Source organism: Entelurus aequoreus, linkage group LG22, assembly GCF_033978785.1.
Source record: "Entelurus aequoreus isolate RoL-2023_Sb linkage group LG22, RoL_Eaeq_v1.1, whole genome shotgun sequence".
NCBI classification, from domain to species: Eukaryota; Metazoa; Chordata; class Actinopteri; order Syngnathiformes; family Syngnathidae; genus Entelurus; species Entelurus aequoreus.
The window spans coordinates 19,892,494-19,911,826 of record NC_084752.1 but is presented as its reverse complement, the minus strand read 5'-3'; the positions used below and the strand labels follow the sequence as shown (position 1 = coordinate 19,911,826).

Below are 19,333 nucleotides of genomic sequence, written 5' to 3'. Positions count from 1 at the left end.
TTTGTGATTTGTAAGTTTTCATAATGTGCTTGTTCTATTATTGGCCAAAGTAAAACAAAGTAAACAACCTGGAGTTATCTTTATTTTTAAGTTATCATGCCATGATTTTATCATTCCGGCCCACTTGGTAATAGATTTTCCTCCATGCGGCCCCTGAGCTAAAATGAGTTTGACACCCCTGGCTTAAGGGGTCAATTTACACCTTTAATAGGATTTTCACGAATTTCAAAGATAAATTCTTGGATTAATTTGGTTTTCGTGGAATAAGCATAATGTAATGGTTTATAAAATATTTAGAACATGGTCATTATAAAGGGGACAAAAGGGTCTCGGGGTATTCCAATGTATACTCACTCAATATCTTGTGCTAAAAATTAACTAGGCAAAGAACGGACAATGCATATTTTGAGATGAATTCCTTTAAAACTTCTGTGGCCATATATCATTCCGCTAATCTTAAAAATGAACATTCTGTTGCATGATGTCATCTTCAAAGGCAATAAAAAAGACCTACAAAAGTCCCAGGTTGACCCAAAGGTTAAAGATGCATGATAACACAGCCAAAAGTGATAATTGTGTAACAGCAAGATATGATGAGAAACACTCGCTCCTCAGGCGCGTGCTCGGACTTACCAACTCTTCTGGTTTCTGCAGAAGGCTACCTAAAATTGCCCTTTTCTACGGACATCCCTACTTAAGTTACAAGTCTCTCCTGTTTTTGTGTGCATATAAAATATCATAGCTTTTGCCCCCATGTTAAAAAGATGACAAGGAGACGGTTGAGCAACAATCACTTAAATTATTAAAGTTAAAGTACCACTGATAGTCACACACACACTAGGTGTGGTGAAATAATTACTCTCTGCGTTTGACCCATCCCCTTGTTCCATCCCCTGGGAGGTGAGGGGAGCAGTGAGCAGCAGCGGTGACCGCGCTCGAGAATCATTTTGGTGATTTAACCCCAAATTCCAACCCTTGATGCCGAGTGCCAAGCAGGGAGGTAATAGGTCCCATTTTTATAGTCTTTTGTATGACTACGGGGTTTGAACTCACGACCTACCGATCTTAGGGCGGACATTCTAACCACAAGGCCACTGAGCAGGTTTTAAAGTGATCGTTACAATTAAAATGAGGCAAAACAATGTCCACTGCCGTCTCAGCGTGCACACCAAGCGCCTCTCTCCCATTGTATTTCCTCATTTTACTCACCCGTCACGACACATTCAGGAACTCTCAGACTGTCGAAAAATGTAACTCTTTAAGAATGGACAAACAAAAATAATTTTCCAAAATGCACAATTTCTCTACACAAGTGTTTGAAAAAAAGAAGTTAATCAACACATCTAAAAAAAAAAAGTAAAATATGTCCCACAAAAACACTTTTACCGGCTTACTGGCCGTCATGCCCATTTTGTCCAAGCCAGAAAAAGCAACCACATAATGACTGGAACATAACACCCCTATAGCTTTAAAACCTGCACACACTTACACTGAATCCAGGATACAACATGAATGTTTTTTTAATCGCTCGTTATAAAACTCACACACAAATTGAGTGGTGGTGTGTCAATTTATAGTGGCCTTGTGGTTAGAGTGTCCGCCCTGAGATCGGTAGGTCGTGAGTTCAAACCCCGGCCGAGTTAAACCAAAAACTATGAAAATGGGACCTATTACCTCCCTGCTTGGCACTCAGCATCAAGGGTTGGAATTGGGGGTTAAATCACCAAAATGATTCCAGAGCGCGGGCACCGCTGTTGCTCACTGCTCCCCTCACCTCCCAGGGGGTGCAACAAGGGGATGGGTCAAATGCAGAGGTTAATTTCACCACACCTAGTGTGTGTGTGTGACTATCAGTGGTACTTTATCCTGTCCGGCCTGAAGTGTGCTTTGAATTTTGGCCTCCTGTGCGATTTAGTTTGAGACCCCTGCCATAGTGTGTTTGTGTGTCTGGGCCCCAAAATGTGAATTGTGTGTACATGTTTTATTTTGTCACCTCTTGAAATGTCTATTCCATATTGTATGTAAAACGTGAAGACACATGAATGGAATGAAAGCAATCTGTTCCTGGTTACTTACCACTACTCTTCCTTTTGTCCCTTCTACCCCCGTTTGCCTCATATACAACTCCTGTCTTCCCAACTTCTCCCTGTTGCCTCTATCCCAATGTGCCCCCTTTTCCAGGTTAGTTTAGCATATGCCTATGAGACCAAGGATGCGCTGTGCCTGGTGTTGACCATAATGAATGGTGGTGACTTAAAATTCCACATCTACAACATGGGCAACTCTGGCTTTGATGAGCAGAGAGCCATCTTTTACGCTGCTGAGATCTGCTGTGGCCTTGAGGACCTGCACCGTGAGAGGATAGTCTACAGGTTAGCAAATTCAAGTGTTTGGATGAAAGCTACTTTACGTCCGCATTAATGAATAGCCTCAGACAATTCTGTCTTAGCTGTAGTAAATCATGTGCGCAGGGTTACAAATCAGTTATGTTAAGCCAAGAAGTTTAAGGAATGTTTGCAAATTTTTGTTTCTAGAAGCATGTGTTAGGAGTTTGACACTGCCAGAACTCCTTTATACTATCCTGTTGTCCAAGAAAAAATATATTTTGGCAACTGAAGAGAGATTACTACTATTTATTATACTCAAACAGACTACTGCCTGTGAAAACAATTGTATGGGTGATGCTCTCAGTGGTAAAGAAGCCTAAGAAAGCCTGGGAAAATGACCCCGATGGTCAATGATGTGCTTGTTTATCGGCAAGTAAGATTGCACCCATTCATGAATCATGATAGTGGGCATCTGTTTGGAATAACTGTTGTTGTTTTGTCAAGGGGCAGAACTGCTAAAGAAAGTCTTAATGAATGCCATTGTAAAACCTTTAGGAACATGCTTGTAGGATTTAGACAGGATTGGGAACAAAACACTTTTTAAAATACCGTGTTTTATGAATTATAAGCCGCATCAGTACATAAGCCACACCCACTAAATTCTAGATTTTTTTTTCATATCTTTGCCGTACCGTACAATAAGCCGCAGATATATATAGGTATGTTGTGAAATTAGATATTTACATTAAAAGTTTTTGTCAGTGTTTATTTCCATACCTTAATTGTTTCCAAACGGTGCCTGTAGCACGGCAGTAAAACGGCTGATAAAACAAAACAGAAAAGTCATTGATGCCTTTATTCATCGTTTATGAAATTAATACGATTTTCTCCTTTTTTAATACGGTTCAAGATGGTCATCAGGATTCTTCTTTCTTGTACTTTGTAAACACTTTGACTTTGAACACTTTCTTAAAGTTGTAAATGTTAGTACATTGTTTGATTTTTTTTGCTGAATCGATTCCATAATTTAGCAGTTAGCGAAGAACAATTCATAAATTAGCCTGGGAAAAAAGTAGCGGTTTATAATCCGGAAAACACGGTAGGTGCTTTAGGTATGTGTAATTATGATGCCACAGTTATGCAGTCTGTTAAATGTATTAAAACTCAACAAATCTATTGTGGAATAAATGCCAAAAAAAGAAAAGCCTTACTTTTTCTATAAAATGTATTTTGAAAAAATCTATGCCAAAATTTTGTACTGTTCTTTGTATACCAACTTGGCTGTTGTATGACCAAACACTGGATGTAACAAACTAGTGTGTTTGGTGTCCAAACAAAGAATCCCACGCATTGATGCGCCCAAATAATCCACCATAGGATCCACCAATACCCACAGAGACAAAGAGTGTTCATTCCGTTTCTTTCGTTCCGCTATAGATAACTCAAAGAAGTTAACGGCGGATTTTCATCTAACTTTCAGGAAATGTCAGAAATGTGATAAGGAAAGAGTTATTCCATTTTGGGACTGATTCGTATCATTTCTACTATGTTACCTTACGTTTACGTTACGAGCCTCAACTTCTGTGTGAGTATGCTAGCGTCTCCTCCTCCACCCACAGAGACAAAGACAGTGAATAGTCAAAAAGTTAACGGGCACATTTTGATTGAACTTTTAGGAAATGTCAGATATGGGATATGGATAAAGTGATTGCATTTTGGGGCTGAGCCGCATCACAGTCTGGATTCTGGACTTTTTAATTATAATATTTATGTGTGGCTGGAACTGATTCATTTGATATATAGTTTATTTCCTAGAGGACAAATTGATTCGGTTTTTGTCAGATTTTTTTTTTTGGAGCGGATTACAAAAGGAAACCAAGGTTTGACTGTATTGTCTTAGGGCTATTTCACAGATCAGTTATAATCAATCAATTTGAATAATTGTATTACCTGAAGGTACAGTAGTGGGATGCAAAAACATCAGATATACCTGTAGCTCCAATAATAATTAGATCCAATATATGAGTTGTTTCTAGTGATTAAACTTTTTTTTTTTTCTATGTGAATATTGTAATTAAGTTTTCACATCTTAAATGTGACGTTCACTGTAAGTTTTCGCTCACTTTTTGACTGTTGTCTTTTTCCAGAGATTTAAAACCTGAAAACATCCTTCTGGATGATCGTGGTATGTACGTTTTTTTTCTTCTAATCTGTTGGTTGGAATGCTTCTCTGCAAGAGAGCGTTCTTGGCATGCCGTGGCTGTTTAAGATCTAAATTGTGCAAACACAGCAGCATTGTGAACAATTTTTTTCATTCAAAAAGATTACAGTTTTATTGTCATGGTTTGGGAAAAGCCTTAAGTGTTGTTATATCTCTACATTTTGTTTAGGGCACATCCGCATTTCAGACTTGGGTCTTGCTGTGCAAATTCCGGAATCAGAGACGATACGAGGGAGAGTAGGCACTGTTGGTTACATGGGTATGAAATGGACTTATTTGTCAGCCGTCCTTTTCTTTAGTAAAAATATTTTTTCCCAAACCTGCAATATTTCCAACTTCTCTTCCTCCGTACTTCTTCAGCTCCAGAGGTAATCCAAAATGAGAGTTACACCTTCAGTCCAGACTGGTGGGGTCTGGGCTGTCTCATCTTTGAAATGATCCAAGGCCAGTCGCCCTTTCGCAAACGCAAAGAACGAGTCAAGCGGGAGGAGGTGGACAGACGAGTGCGCGAGGATCAGGAGGAATATTCTGAGAAGTTCTCTGAAGACTCGAAGGACATCTGCAGACAGGTGAGCATGAATGACTAAAACCATGTCCAGCCCTAGGCTTTGTGTGACCTGAAACAAGAATTTGTTTGTGGCCCTATTTTGGTCTTTGACATTACTTATTATTATGAGGCTTCTGAATTAGACACAGGTCCACATACAAACACTTAGTGTGTTTACATGCACTAAAAACAAATGATTGAATTCATTTGGTTAAAACTAGCTTTTGAAAACACATGCAGAAAACCGCAGCATGCAACTTGTAATGTGTCCAAGATTCTCTGATTACCTGATTCATGTTGGATTAATATTAGTGGATAATAATGATCGCACTACAAACCCCAAAACCAGTGAAGTTGGCACGTTGTGTAAATCGTAAATAAAAACAGAATACAATGATTTGCAAATCCTTTTCAACTTGTATTCAATTGAATAGACTGCAAAGACAAGATACTTAACGTTCGAACTGGAAAACTTTGGTATTTTTTGCAAATATTAGGAATTTGATGCCTGCAACATGTTTCAAAAAAGCTGGCACAGGTGGAAAAAAAGACTAAGAAAGTTGAGGAATGCTCATCAAACACTTATTTGGAACATCCCACAGGTGAACAGGCTAATAGTGAACAAGTGGGTGCCATGATTGGGTATAAAAGCAGCTTCCATGAATTCCTCAGTCATTCACAAACAAGGATAGGGCGAGGGTCACCACTTCGTGAACAAATGCGTGAGCAAATTGTTTAAGAACAACATTTCTCAACCAGCTATTGCAAGGAATTTAGGGATTTCACCATCTACGATCCGTAATATCATCAAAAGGTTCAAAGAATCTGGAGAAATCACTGCACGTAAGCGATGATATTACGGACCTTCGATCCCTCTTGCGGTACTGCATCAAAAAGCAACATCAGTGTGTAAAGGATATCACCACATGGGCTCAGGAACACTTCAGAAAACCACTCTCAGTAATTACAGTTTGTCACTACATCTGTAAGTGCAAGTTAAAACTCTACAGTGGCCTAGTGGTTAGAGTGTCCGCCCTGAGATCGGTAGGTTTGAGTTCAAATCACAGCCGAGTCATACCAAAGACTATAAAAATGGGACCCATAACCTCCCTGCTTGGCACTCAGCAACAAAGGGTTGGAGTTGGGGGTTAAATCACCAAAATGATTCCCGGGAGCGGCGCCACTGCTGCCCACTGCTGCCCACTGCTCCCCAAGGGGATGGGACAAATGCAGAGGACAAATTTCACCACATCTAGTGTGTGTGTGACAATCATTGGTACTTTAATCTTAATTAATTAATCTTAATCTTACTATGCAAAGTGAAAGCCATTTATCAACAACACCCAGAAACGCCGCCGGCTTTGCTGGGCCCGGGCTCATCTAAGATGGACTGATGCAAAGTGGAAAAGTGTTCTGTGGTCTGAGGAGTCCACATTTCAAATTGTTTTTGGAAACTGTGGACGTTGTGTCCTCCGGAACAAAGAGGAGGAGAAGAACCATCTGGATTGTCATAGGCGCAAAGTTCAAAAGCCAGCCTCTGTGATGGTATGGGGGTGTATTAGTGCTTAGAGACCCAATCCACTTTGCACACGTTTAGTAGATCAGCTTTGCATGTGTTAGCAGGTTTGTGCACTTGCTTTAGTACACGCAAACCTTCAGTAAACCAGGCCCTAGGTGGTGTACATTAAAGCCATCATTGTGACAATCTGAGCTAAATTGTCATTTTTGGTTGAAATTGTGGCTTTTGTAGCCATTTCAATGTGAGAGTTTGACATGAGTTGTTTATTATAACTTAGAAAAAACTGTTTTTAATGCAATCCCACTCATCTGTATTCCGAGAGAGAGCCACTGAGTGTTCTGTTTCCGAGCCAGAGCGGATAGGACGTTTATTTGTGTCTTGCTGTGGAACATTCTGACCTGAGGTTCAACAGATTAGAAGACTCCCTAGAGAGAGAATGAGTGAGGGCAAGAAGAAAGGTTTCTGTGCAGAGGAAAAAAGAGGTTTGAAAAAAAGGGGAGGGGAAAGAAGTGACATGGCAGAGAAATGGCTATGACCAAAAAAAAAAACTAAAAAGTCATGGGATTTGTCAAGAAAGTGAGTGTGGCCCTGTATGTTGTTGTGAAAAATGTGACCTGTGGAGGTGGTGCGAAAAAGTGAGTTTGTAGATGATACATTTGCACACCTCACTATACAGCCACTAAACACCACTCATCCACATCATAGGCCCGCTGTGGTGTAGGTGGTGTGGAGGGAACATTATCTACAAGCGCTTATAGAGTAGAAACAGGAGCAATTCTATCCATGATGGTGCATTAACCTTTAGTTTGCTGTGCATTACTGATGGTCTTTATTTGATTATGATACATAGTCAGGAAGAATACATGTACAGTACAGGCCAAATGTTTGGACACACCTTCTCATTTCAATGCGTTTTCTTTATTTTCATGACTATTGTAGATTGTCACTGAAGGTGTCACAAAAAACTCTGACACCTGTGAAGTGAAAACCATTTCAGGTGACTACCTCTTGAAGCTCATCGAGAGAATGCCAAGAGTGTGCAAAGCAGTAATCAGAGCAAAGGGTGGCTATTTTGAAGAAACTAGAATACAAAACATGTTTTCAGTTATTTCACCTTTTTTTTGTTAAGTACATAACTCCACATGTGTTCATTCATAGTTTCGATGCTTTCAGTGACAATCTGCAATGTAAATAGTCATGAAAATAAAGAAAAACGCATTGAATGAGAAGGTGTGTCCAAACTTTTGGCCTGTTCTGTATGTGTTTTATAATAAATAACACGAGACGCCCTCACCTGTATTTTTTATGCATTTGCACCAGTCTTTTAATTAATTCATTTACTTTATTCAACATTCACATTTTTATGGTTGTATGTCTTTCTTTGTTTTTTTTGCTTTAGCTCCTGTCTAAAGATCCTAAGATTCGGCTTGGTTGCCAGGGTCGGGGGGCTATCGAGGTCAAGCAGCATCCCATCTTCAAAAACATCAACTTCAAACGATTGGAGGCCAACATGCTGGAGCCTCCTTTCAGCCCAGATGTAAGAGCATGCACACACTGCCAAGAAATACTGTATATTGACCTAGGAGTGGGGCGATATATCGATATAAAGAAGTATTGTGATGTTTAATATCACAATACATTATCGCCATTACTTTCATCAATCTTGCTTAGTGAATCGAGTTACCGTGGTGGGAGATGAGAGCCTCAAAACATTTTTTGGTTCGAAACACTTAAGGACTTCAATGTAAGAAATATCTGAAGTACTGTAGTTTTATTCCCAAGCGCCTATATTTTCCTTCCAACACTACAGTAAGAAAACCATGTGGCTTAATCCTCATTTTTGTCTGTGCTGGTGTGCTCAGGAGAGGCATTCTCTTAAAGAGACAGTAATGTTCACTTAAGTCCTAACTGAAAATAAACATGAGATTAATCAAATACTGTCACATTGCTTGGAACTAGTGCTACAAAATTATAATTTTTTCCAATCGCATAAATCACACTTTGAATTTGGATTAATAAAGACTAATCACAGGTTATTACCGTACTTTCCGGACTGTAAGTTGCTACTTATGGAATGGATTAAGCAAAGAAATCAAACAATGTACAAAAATGATCAAAAAGTGTTCAAATTCAAAGTGTTTACAAATTACAAGGAAGAAGAATTCTGATAAACATATTGAACCTTATTTAAAAAAGGAGAACATGTTATTCCTCTTATAAAGAGCGACTAAAGACATCAATTACTTTTCTGTTTTGTTTGATCAGCCGTTTTACTGCCGTGTCACAGGCACTGTTTGGAAACCCACTACTACCGACCACGCAGTCTGATAGTTTATATATCAATGATGAAATCTTAACATTGCAACACATGCCAATACGGCCGGGTTAACTTATAAAGTGCAATTTTAAATTTCCCGGCAAACTTCTGGCTGAAAACGTTTCGATATGATGACGTTTGCGCGTGACGTCAACGGTTGAAGCGGAAGTATTCGGAGCCCATTGAATCCAATACAAAAAGCTCTGTTTTCATCTCAAAATTTCCACAGTATTCTGGACATCTGTGTTGGTGAATCTTATGCAATTTGTTTAATGAACAATGAAAACTGCAAAGAAGAAAGTTGTAGGTGGGATCGGTGTATTAGCGGTGGACTACAGCAACACAACCAGGAGGACTTTGAGGATAGCAGATGCGCTAGCCAAACAACCTCACCTTGACTTCCTCCGTCTCCGGGCCGCCAACCCCATCGGTGATCGGGTGAAGTCCTTCGTCGTACCGTTGATCGCTGGAACGCAGGTGAGCACGGGTCGTGATGAGCAGATGAGAGCTGGCGTAGGTGCAGAGCTAATGTTTTTAGCATAGCTCTGTCGAAGTTCCGTAGCTAAGTTAGCTTCAATGGCGTCGTTAGCAACAGCATTGCTAAGCTTCGCCAAGCATTAACCGTGTAGTTACATGTCCAGAGTTTGGTAGTATTGTTGATCTTCTGGCTATCCTTCCAGTCAGGGACTTATTTGTTTTGTTTCTATATGCAGTAAAGCCCGATGCTATCACGTTAGCTCAGTAGCTAAAGAGCTTCGCCGATGTATTGTCGTGGAGATAAAAGTCACTGTGAATGTCCATTTCGCGTTCTCGACTCTCATTTTCAAGAGGATATAGTATCCGAGGTGGTTTAAAATACAAATCCGTGATTCACAATAGAAAAAGGAGAGAGTGTGGAATCCAATTAACCCTTGTACCTAAGTTACGGTCAGAGCGAAAAAAGATACGTTCTGCACTGCACGCTAGTCCTTCACTTTCACGTTCCTCATCCACAAATCTTTCATCCTCGCTCAAATTAATGGGGTAATCGGTCGCTTTCTCGGTCCGAATCTCTCTCGCTGCTGGTGTAAACAATAGGAAAATGTGAGCAGTCCTTCCTCCGGTGTCGTCACGCTACTTTCGGTAGGGGCAAGGCTTTTTTTTGTCAGAGACCAAAAGTTGCGAACTATCGTCATTGTTCTATACTAAATCCTAGCAGCAAAAATATGGCAATATCGCGAAATGATCAGTAGGCCTTTAAGGTATGTAATTAAACATTTACAAAATCTTCCTATGCAAATATTTCATTTCACAACGCGGCTTATAGTCCGGTGCGGCTAATATTTGGAAATATATTTATTTTTCTAAAATTGAGTGTATGTGGCTTATTGTTCTACTAATAATTAAACAAACTTAAAAAAAGGACTGTAATATTTTGACAAAAATACAATTTTTGTAAGAATGTCATCCAGGAATATTTTTAAATGTTTTACTTGAATAGACGTTATTTTATTTTCAACTATTTTGTATAAAATTCAGTCAGGATGTATTTTAAAGTGAAATTTGCCAGTGATCACACCAGCCAGAGTCTCCTCACTCATCTTTGCACTGATTGACCTGAATCACTGACAATATAACAACCCACACCACCTTAAGTTGAAGGACCATGGATGGTCCAAAACAATTTGCATGATTAATTTGGCGTATATACATGATTATTGGGATGTATTTTGGTAATTAATCCAGTCCTTCACTTTTTGTCAGACACCTACAAAAACCCTGTTTACTAGTGCTGGGTCAACCGATACTGATTGCATCAAAACATTATGAAACACAAAGACTGATACTGTATCACTTGATGCATTGATGTCTGTGTCATTTTAAGAAAAGAAAAATGTGACCAATACAACTGCTGTCTCATTTGACTGTAAAGCATCAAAGCATGTTTATCAGGTCGTGCTTCTTTCGGCTCACCAATGACAGATTGCAGAATTTGCAGGAGTGGCGTTCTGCGTTTGATATCAGTATTCGTTCCCATCATTGATCTAAACTGAACTAAGGAAAAAGAAACATTCCCAAGTGTGGCATAGTTTTAATTTTATAGTACCAAGTAGGGTTGTCTCGATACCAATATTTTGGTACCAAAATGTATTTTGATACTTTTCTAAATAAAGGGGACCACAAAAAAATTTAATTATTGGCTTTATTTTAACAAAAAATCTTAGAGTACATTAAACATATGTTTCTTATTGCAATCGAAGAACAATTTTGTCCTTAAATAAAACTTGTCTTTTAGTAGTTGTAAGCAAACAAAGGCTCCTAATTTTTCTGCTGACTTATGCAGTAACATATTGTGTCATTTCCCATTCTATTATTTTGTCAAAATTATAAAGGACAAGCTGTAAAAAAAATATTATTAATGTACTTTTACTGTTAATATCTGGTTATTTTCCGTTTAAACATGTTATATCTACACGTCTGTTAAAATGTAATGAACACTTATTCTTCTGTTGTTTGGATACTTTACATTAGTTTTGGATAATACCACAAATTTAGGTATCGAGCCGATACCAAGTAGTTACAGGGTCATATATTGGTCATAATTTAAGTTCTCATGTGTCGAGGGAAGTATTTCTTGAGTTTATGAATAAAATATGAATTAAAAAATTTTTTTTTAAACGATAAAAAATATTGATGTACCGGTAATCATAGTAGTATCAACTAGATACGCTCTTGTACTTGGTATCCTTACAGTGGATGTCAGGTGTAGATCCACCAATGGCATTTGTTTACATTGTGTGAGCTATCGTATCCTCCTACAGTGTGTAGTGAAGCATGTTTAGCTATTCCTTGTCCTGCAGGGATGATACTTGTAAGAGACTTACATTATTTGTCGCCATGGAGGTGAGGATTAGTGATTTAGAAGTAGCTAAAACACTGCCGATTGCAAATGGACATTAGCCGCTAGCTAGCTTGCCATGTCTTAAAGCACCTCTTCCTGAGGGCGTTTCATTGTTAAAGCTTCACATTTATCGTTAGTTTTTAAGCCAAAATGCGTCCGTTCTCCTTTTCTGTCTACACACTGTGTCTGTTTGTAAGTACTCTGTGATTGTGTGCTGCCGAACATGCTCCTCTGCTCATAAAAACAGCAATGTCATGACGTGTTGACGACGCGCCGTCATGCCTGTAAAAAAAAAATATTGCGAACCGGTTCTTTTCAAACAGAGTATAGTACCGTTTTTGATTCATTAGTACCGCGACACTATACTAGTACCGGTATACCGTACAACCCTAGTACCAAGTAAATCTCATTGACCACAGTTGCATTTTTCATAATTTCTTATTGCGTAGCAGATCGTTTGTAAAAAAACAAAACAAAAGCGCTAAAAAAAACCGCTAACCATTAATTTTATTTGCAAGCCAAGTGTAGTGACTTTTTTTTTAATCCAGAGGAGGACACCGTTATGAAACAGGAACCAGTGTCGTGCATAGAGAGAGTGTGGACAACTAAACGAGAGGCACCATGTTTGGTACCTAAAACGTGTGCAGCTGTAACTGAAACCATGCAGTTGTGTTGTTCTGATGAAATAAACTGAAATAATAAGTACAAATATAGTTCTACATATACTTACAGTAAAACATGCTTTTATTCCGTCAAAGTAGTATATGTAAAAAAAAAAACAATTTTGCGGCCATTTTTGATGGACTCCACTGCTAGATTCATGCAGTGTTTCGCGACCAGTAGCTCTCGAACACGCTCCCGCCGGCAAATTGTATGTCAGAAAATACACAAACACCAAAAATAAATGTGTTACCCTAATTTTGCCCAAATCCTCATTAGCTTTACACCAACAATTACGGAGAAATTATGACTTTTGTGTGAAGTATGTCAACTGTGGTGTCCGCCTCCAATGCATTGTTCGTAATCACTGCGCTATATATGCCTATGCTTTTACTTTTGCTTTTTTGAATATTTTTCATAGGTTTTGCTGTGGCGAGTCATGGCTTCCTGATTGCATTATCACCATATTAACTTGAATACTGAACTAATGCTGCTTTTTACTGCAATATGTATTAGTTTAGTTTGGATTATTGGTGACACATGCAGAAAAGGTGCAATTTTTAAGTAAGGTTTTGTCAGGCGAAGTGTATTAATTCACTGTTACTGAGAGTGCGATTTACCACGTTTTTCCCATATGTTTGCTTACCTAAAGTGTTGTTCTTGGCTCTCTAGCCTTCCCGGCGAACCTTCACTTCCCATATTTTTCTCCTTTCTGGGTTGCGGGAAGCGTATGCAATTGCTTCCCGCGTTTTTTGCGAGCGGTGCATCCCATTTAAACGGCAAACACTCTTCAAATAAAATAAATGTCTAATGAGGAAGTGCAGTGCTGCTTACCTGCGGCTTCAAACTGGTACGTAACATGCACCCTGTAGTCACGTGAGTGCTTTTTGACCAATCATTGAGGAGATCGCTTGAAACCGGGTTGTCCATACTCTCTCTATACACGACTCTTGACAGGAACACAGCGTCGGTGCAGTGTCAATACAGGTGTCATTTACAGTCTGTTTACAGAAAATGTACAGTTATGTTGCACTTAAAGAGTCATTGTTGTTGCCACGTTGCTGTTTGTACTCTGCTTCAATTATGCTGCTGAATACATAATTTTTGTTTCACCCTTTTCACAGCATCACCGTATCGAGATAATGCCGGGTCGTGAGCTAGCCTGAGAGTCCCAGTCCTACACTGAACTGTAGAAAGTAGCAAAATCATGACGCTGTCACTAATTAATTTTAATTATAAGCTACTTTGCATCTCTTGCCAGGTGGTGAGAAACCGATCTGGAATTTGTTATTGTTTAAAAACTAAATTTGCCGCTGGCTTGTGTCAGACAGAACCTTTTCTTTCCATTATGTATGAAAACAGAGCCCCGCCTAAATAAACATAACTCTTTAGTAGTGAACAGTGGATCGCTTTCTCCAAAGGAATTCTTTTATTTTCAGTCTCATTATCCCAAAAACAGACTGCCAGAGTGAAAGTGAGTGTTTTGAGGGGTTAAACCAATATTTGACAGCCTGGTAGGGTTATCTGTTGCTATTTGGACTTGTTCAGGTTAATAGGAAAGTAGTATCAACGTTCTCAGAGATAGTGGCTGTGTTCCAAACCACACACTTCTGCACACGCAGGCATTGCCATCTTGGCTACGTAGCGGAAGGGGAGGGACTGACTTGAGTGGTTGCAAGTCACTATTAAAAAGGAATGAAGGAAAATAAATTAACATTGCGATCGTCATTTTTGGTAAGAGTGCGACGGTAGTACCGTATTTTTAAGTCACAGTTTTTTCATAGTTTGGCCGGGGGTGCGACTTATACTCAGGAGCAACTTATGTGTGAAATTATTAACACATTATCGTAAAATATCAAATAATATTATTTAGCTCATTCACGTAAGAGACTAGACGTATAAGATTTAATGGGATTTAGCGATTAGGAGTGACAGATTGTTTGGTAAGCGTATAGCATGTTCTATATGTTGTAGTTATTTGAATGACTCTTACCATAATATGTTACGTTAACATACCAGGCACATTCTCAGTTGGTTATTAATGCGTCATATAACGTACACTTATTCAGCCTGTTGTTCACTGTTCTTTATTTATTTTAAATTGCCTTTCAAATGTCTATTCTTGGTGTTGGGTTTTATCAAATACATTTCCCCCTAAAATGCGACTTATATATGTTTTTTTCCTTCTTTATTATGCATTTTCGGCCGGTGCGACTTATACTCCGGAGTGACTTATTCTCCGAAAAATACGGTAATCAATTTGGTAACGGGTGCGGCTGTGCGATCGTACCTTGTGTTTACCTCACTCCCCGATGCTTAGAGAACTGCGCTACACAATGAGTTGACGCTCCAGGGCTTTTAGCTCATTGGCTAATGTATGTAGATGCCGGGTTCAGTGCTGATCACTATTACATTGGAAAAGCCACAGGAACTAAGTGTACATAATATAACAGTGTACATATTATACCAGTGGCCGGCCGCACGTTTCCCACCTAGGCCTTCAGTGATATTCGACTTCATTGATTACCTCTCAAAATACCATCATTGATGTCACCACATGACCATTTCTGGAGAAATACTGTACAGAAACACATTTACGCACTACTGAACATTGAAACACATCAACAGTATACAAAACGGGTTATTTTCTGGCGCATTTAAAAATCTATAAATCCGCATCAGCAATTAAAACATATCTTATGTGGTACTGTCAAAATTAAAATTGCAAAAAACACATTAAACGTGAAAAATAAAGAAATAAAATATTTGAAGTCACAATTTGTAGGACCCATTCGACGCTGTATAACCCTTCGTAGTCGGTTGATTCGAGTGGAAATGGCCCATCGTCCCACAAGATGTAGTTTCTCTTTAAATATCCTTCTTGAAAAAGGCCTTGCAAATATATATCTGCCACCTAATCAACGTTTTGTTTTCCTTCTGTGTGGGTCAACAATACCCGCTTCCTGCTAAATTGCAATTTGTGGTTGGATACTCACTTTGGAATGACAAGTGAGTATCCAATCACAATCTCGTTAACATCAGGCTACTTAGATAGGCTACTGTCAACAACTTGTGATCTGATTGGCTATCGCAACTGTCGCTGTATGTGTTCTCAACTTCATCCGCTAACGGTCCCGGTGAGTATCCAATCACAGGACGCGTAAATGTCACGTTCAACGTGAAGCCATCTATAAGGCCTTACTGACAACAACTCGTGATCTGATTGGCTATCGCAATTGTCCATCAACTCTATGTGTCCGTTCACATTCCAAATGTGCATAGACGCCCGCATTGTTGATTCTGAAGGGACCGAGCAGATTTGGTACAGCATGGCAACAAAAAGCTAGCTGAATTCTGATTGGATACAAACTCTAACCTAAAAACAACAGCACTGGAACGAGCATAATATGACATGAAGAGAATATGAATACTTTCAGATATTTAGGGAAAGTAAATTACAAATTAATTATGATCATGATTTCTGGTTATGTTAGGCCAGCAGAGAAGGCTTTGACACCACAGTATTATACACATTTAAGTGTAAGTATGTAAGTGGGAAATGTGCACAGCCACACAGTTTCATTCTATTAAATTGTGATTGTAAACACATAGGTCTATTTTCCACAACATGTTTCTGCTCTTCCTTACGCTGTATTTCTCCGACAGCCCCGGGCCGTGTACTGCAAAGACGTCCTCGACATAGAGCAGTTCTCCACTGTCAAAGGTGTGAACCTTGACCCCACAGACGACGACTTCTACCACAAGTTTGTCACGGGGAGTGTCTCCATCCCGTGGCAGAATGAGGTACTGCAGCACCAGACCACTGTGATTATGTCATTGTTCCAGCATGCTACATTGCAGTATTTATAGTGCAGTACACAGTGCTTCGAAGAAGAGTGTAATTGTAGAGGTATATTCCTTTCCATAAATGTGATAATGTGGTTGTTTTTACTTATTTGGCCAAAAATGCATAATTTATCAACTGTCCAATTTCCGCTGATCTGTACACAAATCGTTTGGGAACCACATGATCCGCATTTTTAGTCCTGTTCATTGCAGCTTATCACAGCAAAGTTTGGAATAGTACACAGTACAGACCGAAAGTTTGGACACACCTTCTCATTTCAATGCGTTTTCTTTATTTTCATGACTATTTACATTGTAGATTGTCTCTGAAGGCCTCAAAACTATGACCTGTGAAGTGGAAACCATTTCAGGTGACTACCTCTTGAAGCACATTGAGAGAATGCCAAGAGTGTGCAAAAAAGTAATCAGAGCAAAAGGTGGCTATTTTGAAGAAACTAGAATATAAAACATGTTTTCAGTTATTTCACCTTTTTTTTGTTTAGTACATAAATCCACATGTGTTCATTCATAGTTTTGATGCCTTCAGTGACAATCTACAATGTAAATAGTCATGAAAACCCATTAAATGAGAAGGTGTGTCCAAACTTTTGGCCTGTACTGTATGTAATCTCACTTGTGTTTACCACAGGTGCTTTGTGCTGTTCGAGTGTGATGCAGTCAATTAAACTGATAGAATTTAAGAAAAAGAACATGAACAACAATGGTGTTTGTCAACCGGTCAGCTGTAGCATGTTGTAGGGATGGGTATAATATACATTATCTTGTGCATTCCCTATTTAGACACCCAAAGGGCGTCCAAATCCGGAATCTTATAATGACATAAACACATTTATTTATTTATTTATTTATTTACAGGCAGACATAGTTTTGTATTTCATTATTGTTTTTTGTGTTAATATCAGAGTCCGTTCTAGAAGCACACAACTTATGGACAGGGACCCACAGTTAAAATATACATAATCATATAATATACAAAATACAATACAATACAATACATTTCTAAATCTTCCCACCAAATACCCATTTATAATTTTATTTATGAATAAAAAAGGAATCTTTAAATCCACCAAATCAGTCTCAATATCCTATTATTCAAATTTGATTAAAAAGTTGCATCTTGAAGATCTGCGATAATCCTAAACCTTTGTCTTAAAAAAATTTCAAATTAAATGATAACCAATTTACTGGTTTCACCAGCAAACAATTACGTTTTTTTATGTTAATTATAACTTTTTTCACTCAAGCCATGTCATGGTCGAATGTCTAGTTTTGCATTTGAGTACAATATTATTAACTTTGTGCTTGTTTTTTGAGTAAGAAAGCTTAAGCCCAAGTTCCTTTTTTATTTTTTCATTCAATAGATCAACGTCCTTAACTGCTACAACCAAGCTAACATTTATTAATAAAAACCTTATTGCAGCTTTTTACTATACTGTTCATGTTTAGATTTTTGCCATTTATATCAAGGAAATAGTTAAGTTTGTATACACGTATGATGTCTTTGTAGCTCCATTTTAAACTAATCTGATTGGTATACTCCACGTCCCTTCAATATTATGATATATTTCCATGTAATTGATAATTGATGCACGATTGTGGTGATGTTAGACCAGGGTTTGGCAACCCAAAATGTTCAAAGAGCCATATTGGACCAAAAATACAACAACAACAAAAATCTGTCAGGAGCCGCAAAAAATGAAAAGCCTTATATAAGTGTTATAATGAAGGCAACACATGATGTAAGTGTCTATATTAGCTATATTAGCCTACTATCAAAGGCTGACGCAAATCTTTGTTGACAGAAATGTTGTATTGAAATTTTTATTCTACACATTTTTGCAACATTGGAAATTATTAGTAAAATGGAGTCTTCTCACAGGATGAGATAATTTCTGGAAATTACTCGCTCAGAATGGCCAAAGTTATAGATGTGTGTGTCCAAGTTTAGGGAAACGGCAGGCTGTCTTCTTCTAATGGATTTATTACAATCTTTGCAAGCTGGGTGACGTTTGCTGTGGTCTGGAACAACATGGTACACAAACAACTTTCAGAAATGCAGCCTATATTACATACAGATAATGTGTCATGCAAATATAAATTAAATAGACAGAAGACATAAGTAAAGGAAATTAAATGGACTCAAATATACCTACAAATGAGGCATAATGATGCAATATGTACATACAGCTAGCCTAAATAGCATCGATTAGCTTGCAGTCATGGATTGACCAAATATGCCTGATTAGCACTCCAATAAGTCATTAACATCCACAAAGCTCACCTTTTTGTATTCACGCACAGCATATAATGTTTGGTGGACAAAATGAGACAAAGAAGGAGTGGCATAAAACACATCTTTCTGTGGCAGCGTCGCAGAAAGTTGCACACAAACACAAACTACGATGAGTTCAAGGATCGCTGAAATTAGTAGGACAAAACGGTGCTTGCCAAATACTCTCATCAGTGAAGCATGTTTAATAAAAACAGTGGGATTTCTAACAATTAGGAAGGTTTGTGTCATGTTTGTTCTCCTACAGAAAATATAATAAAACAAAAAATTTATTTTTTTCTGCATCTTTTTCCATTTTCACACATCTCTGAAAGAGGTCCAGGGAGCCACTTAGTCGGCGCTAAAGAGCCGCGGGTTGCTGACCTCCGTCTTAGACTATCGCGTTTTTCAACTCCAAGCACTTGTTGTTACAGTGAGTCCGCATCTTTTGAGGTGAAGTACAACCAAACAATGGAACATTTTGGTGTGAGCATTTTAGCATTTTTAGATGCTCGCCATCATCTGTGCAGGTGAAAAACTGACGTCGGGCGTAACACCGTCCTGACATTCAATTCAGCAACAACTACCTCGTTTTTGGCTCCTCATTGTGCCACTGAATTGATAGTACTCAGGTACCTCAACTTTCAAGCCTAATTAGTACTGTCAAGGAGCTTTTAACTCAAAACACTTGTATCTCAAATCAACTTTGCCCATTGAAATTAATT

At 38.5% G+C, this 19,333-nt stretch overlaps 2 protein-coding genes across 3 annotated transcripts in view; one reads left to right on the top strand and one right to left on the bottom strand.

The window, feature by feature from the left end:
* Positions 1-19,333, bottom strand: part of LOC133639450 (target of Myb1 membrane trafficking protein-like) — an 862,139-nt gene that overhangs the window by 182,716 nt on the left and 660,090 nt on the right. The window lies entirely within an intron of this gene.
* grk4 (G protein-coupled receptor kinase 4) overlaps positions 1-19,333 on the top strand; it is a 165,163-nt gene that overhangs the window by 136,492 nt on the left and 9,338 nt on the right. For both annotated transcript variants that reach the window (XM_062032742.1, XM_062032743.1), the window contains 6 exons: positions 2,182-2,372; positions 4,475-4,512; positions 4,718-4,807; positions 4,909-5,117; positions 8,014-8,151; positions 16,139-16,276. In XM_062032742.1, coding sequence (XP_061888726.1) covers positions 2,182-2,372; positions 4,475-4,512; positions 4,718-4,807; positions 4,909-5,117; positions 8,014-8,151; positions 16,139-16,276 — 804 coding nt within the window. The remainder of the gene's footprint in view (positions 1-2,181; positions 2,373-4,474; positions 4,513-4,717; positions 4,808-4,908; positions 5,118-8,013; positions 8,152-16,138; positions 16,277-19,333) is intronic.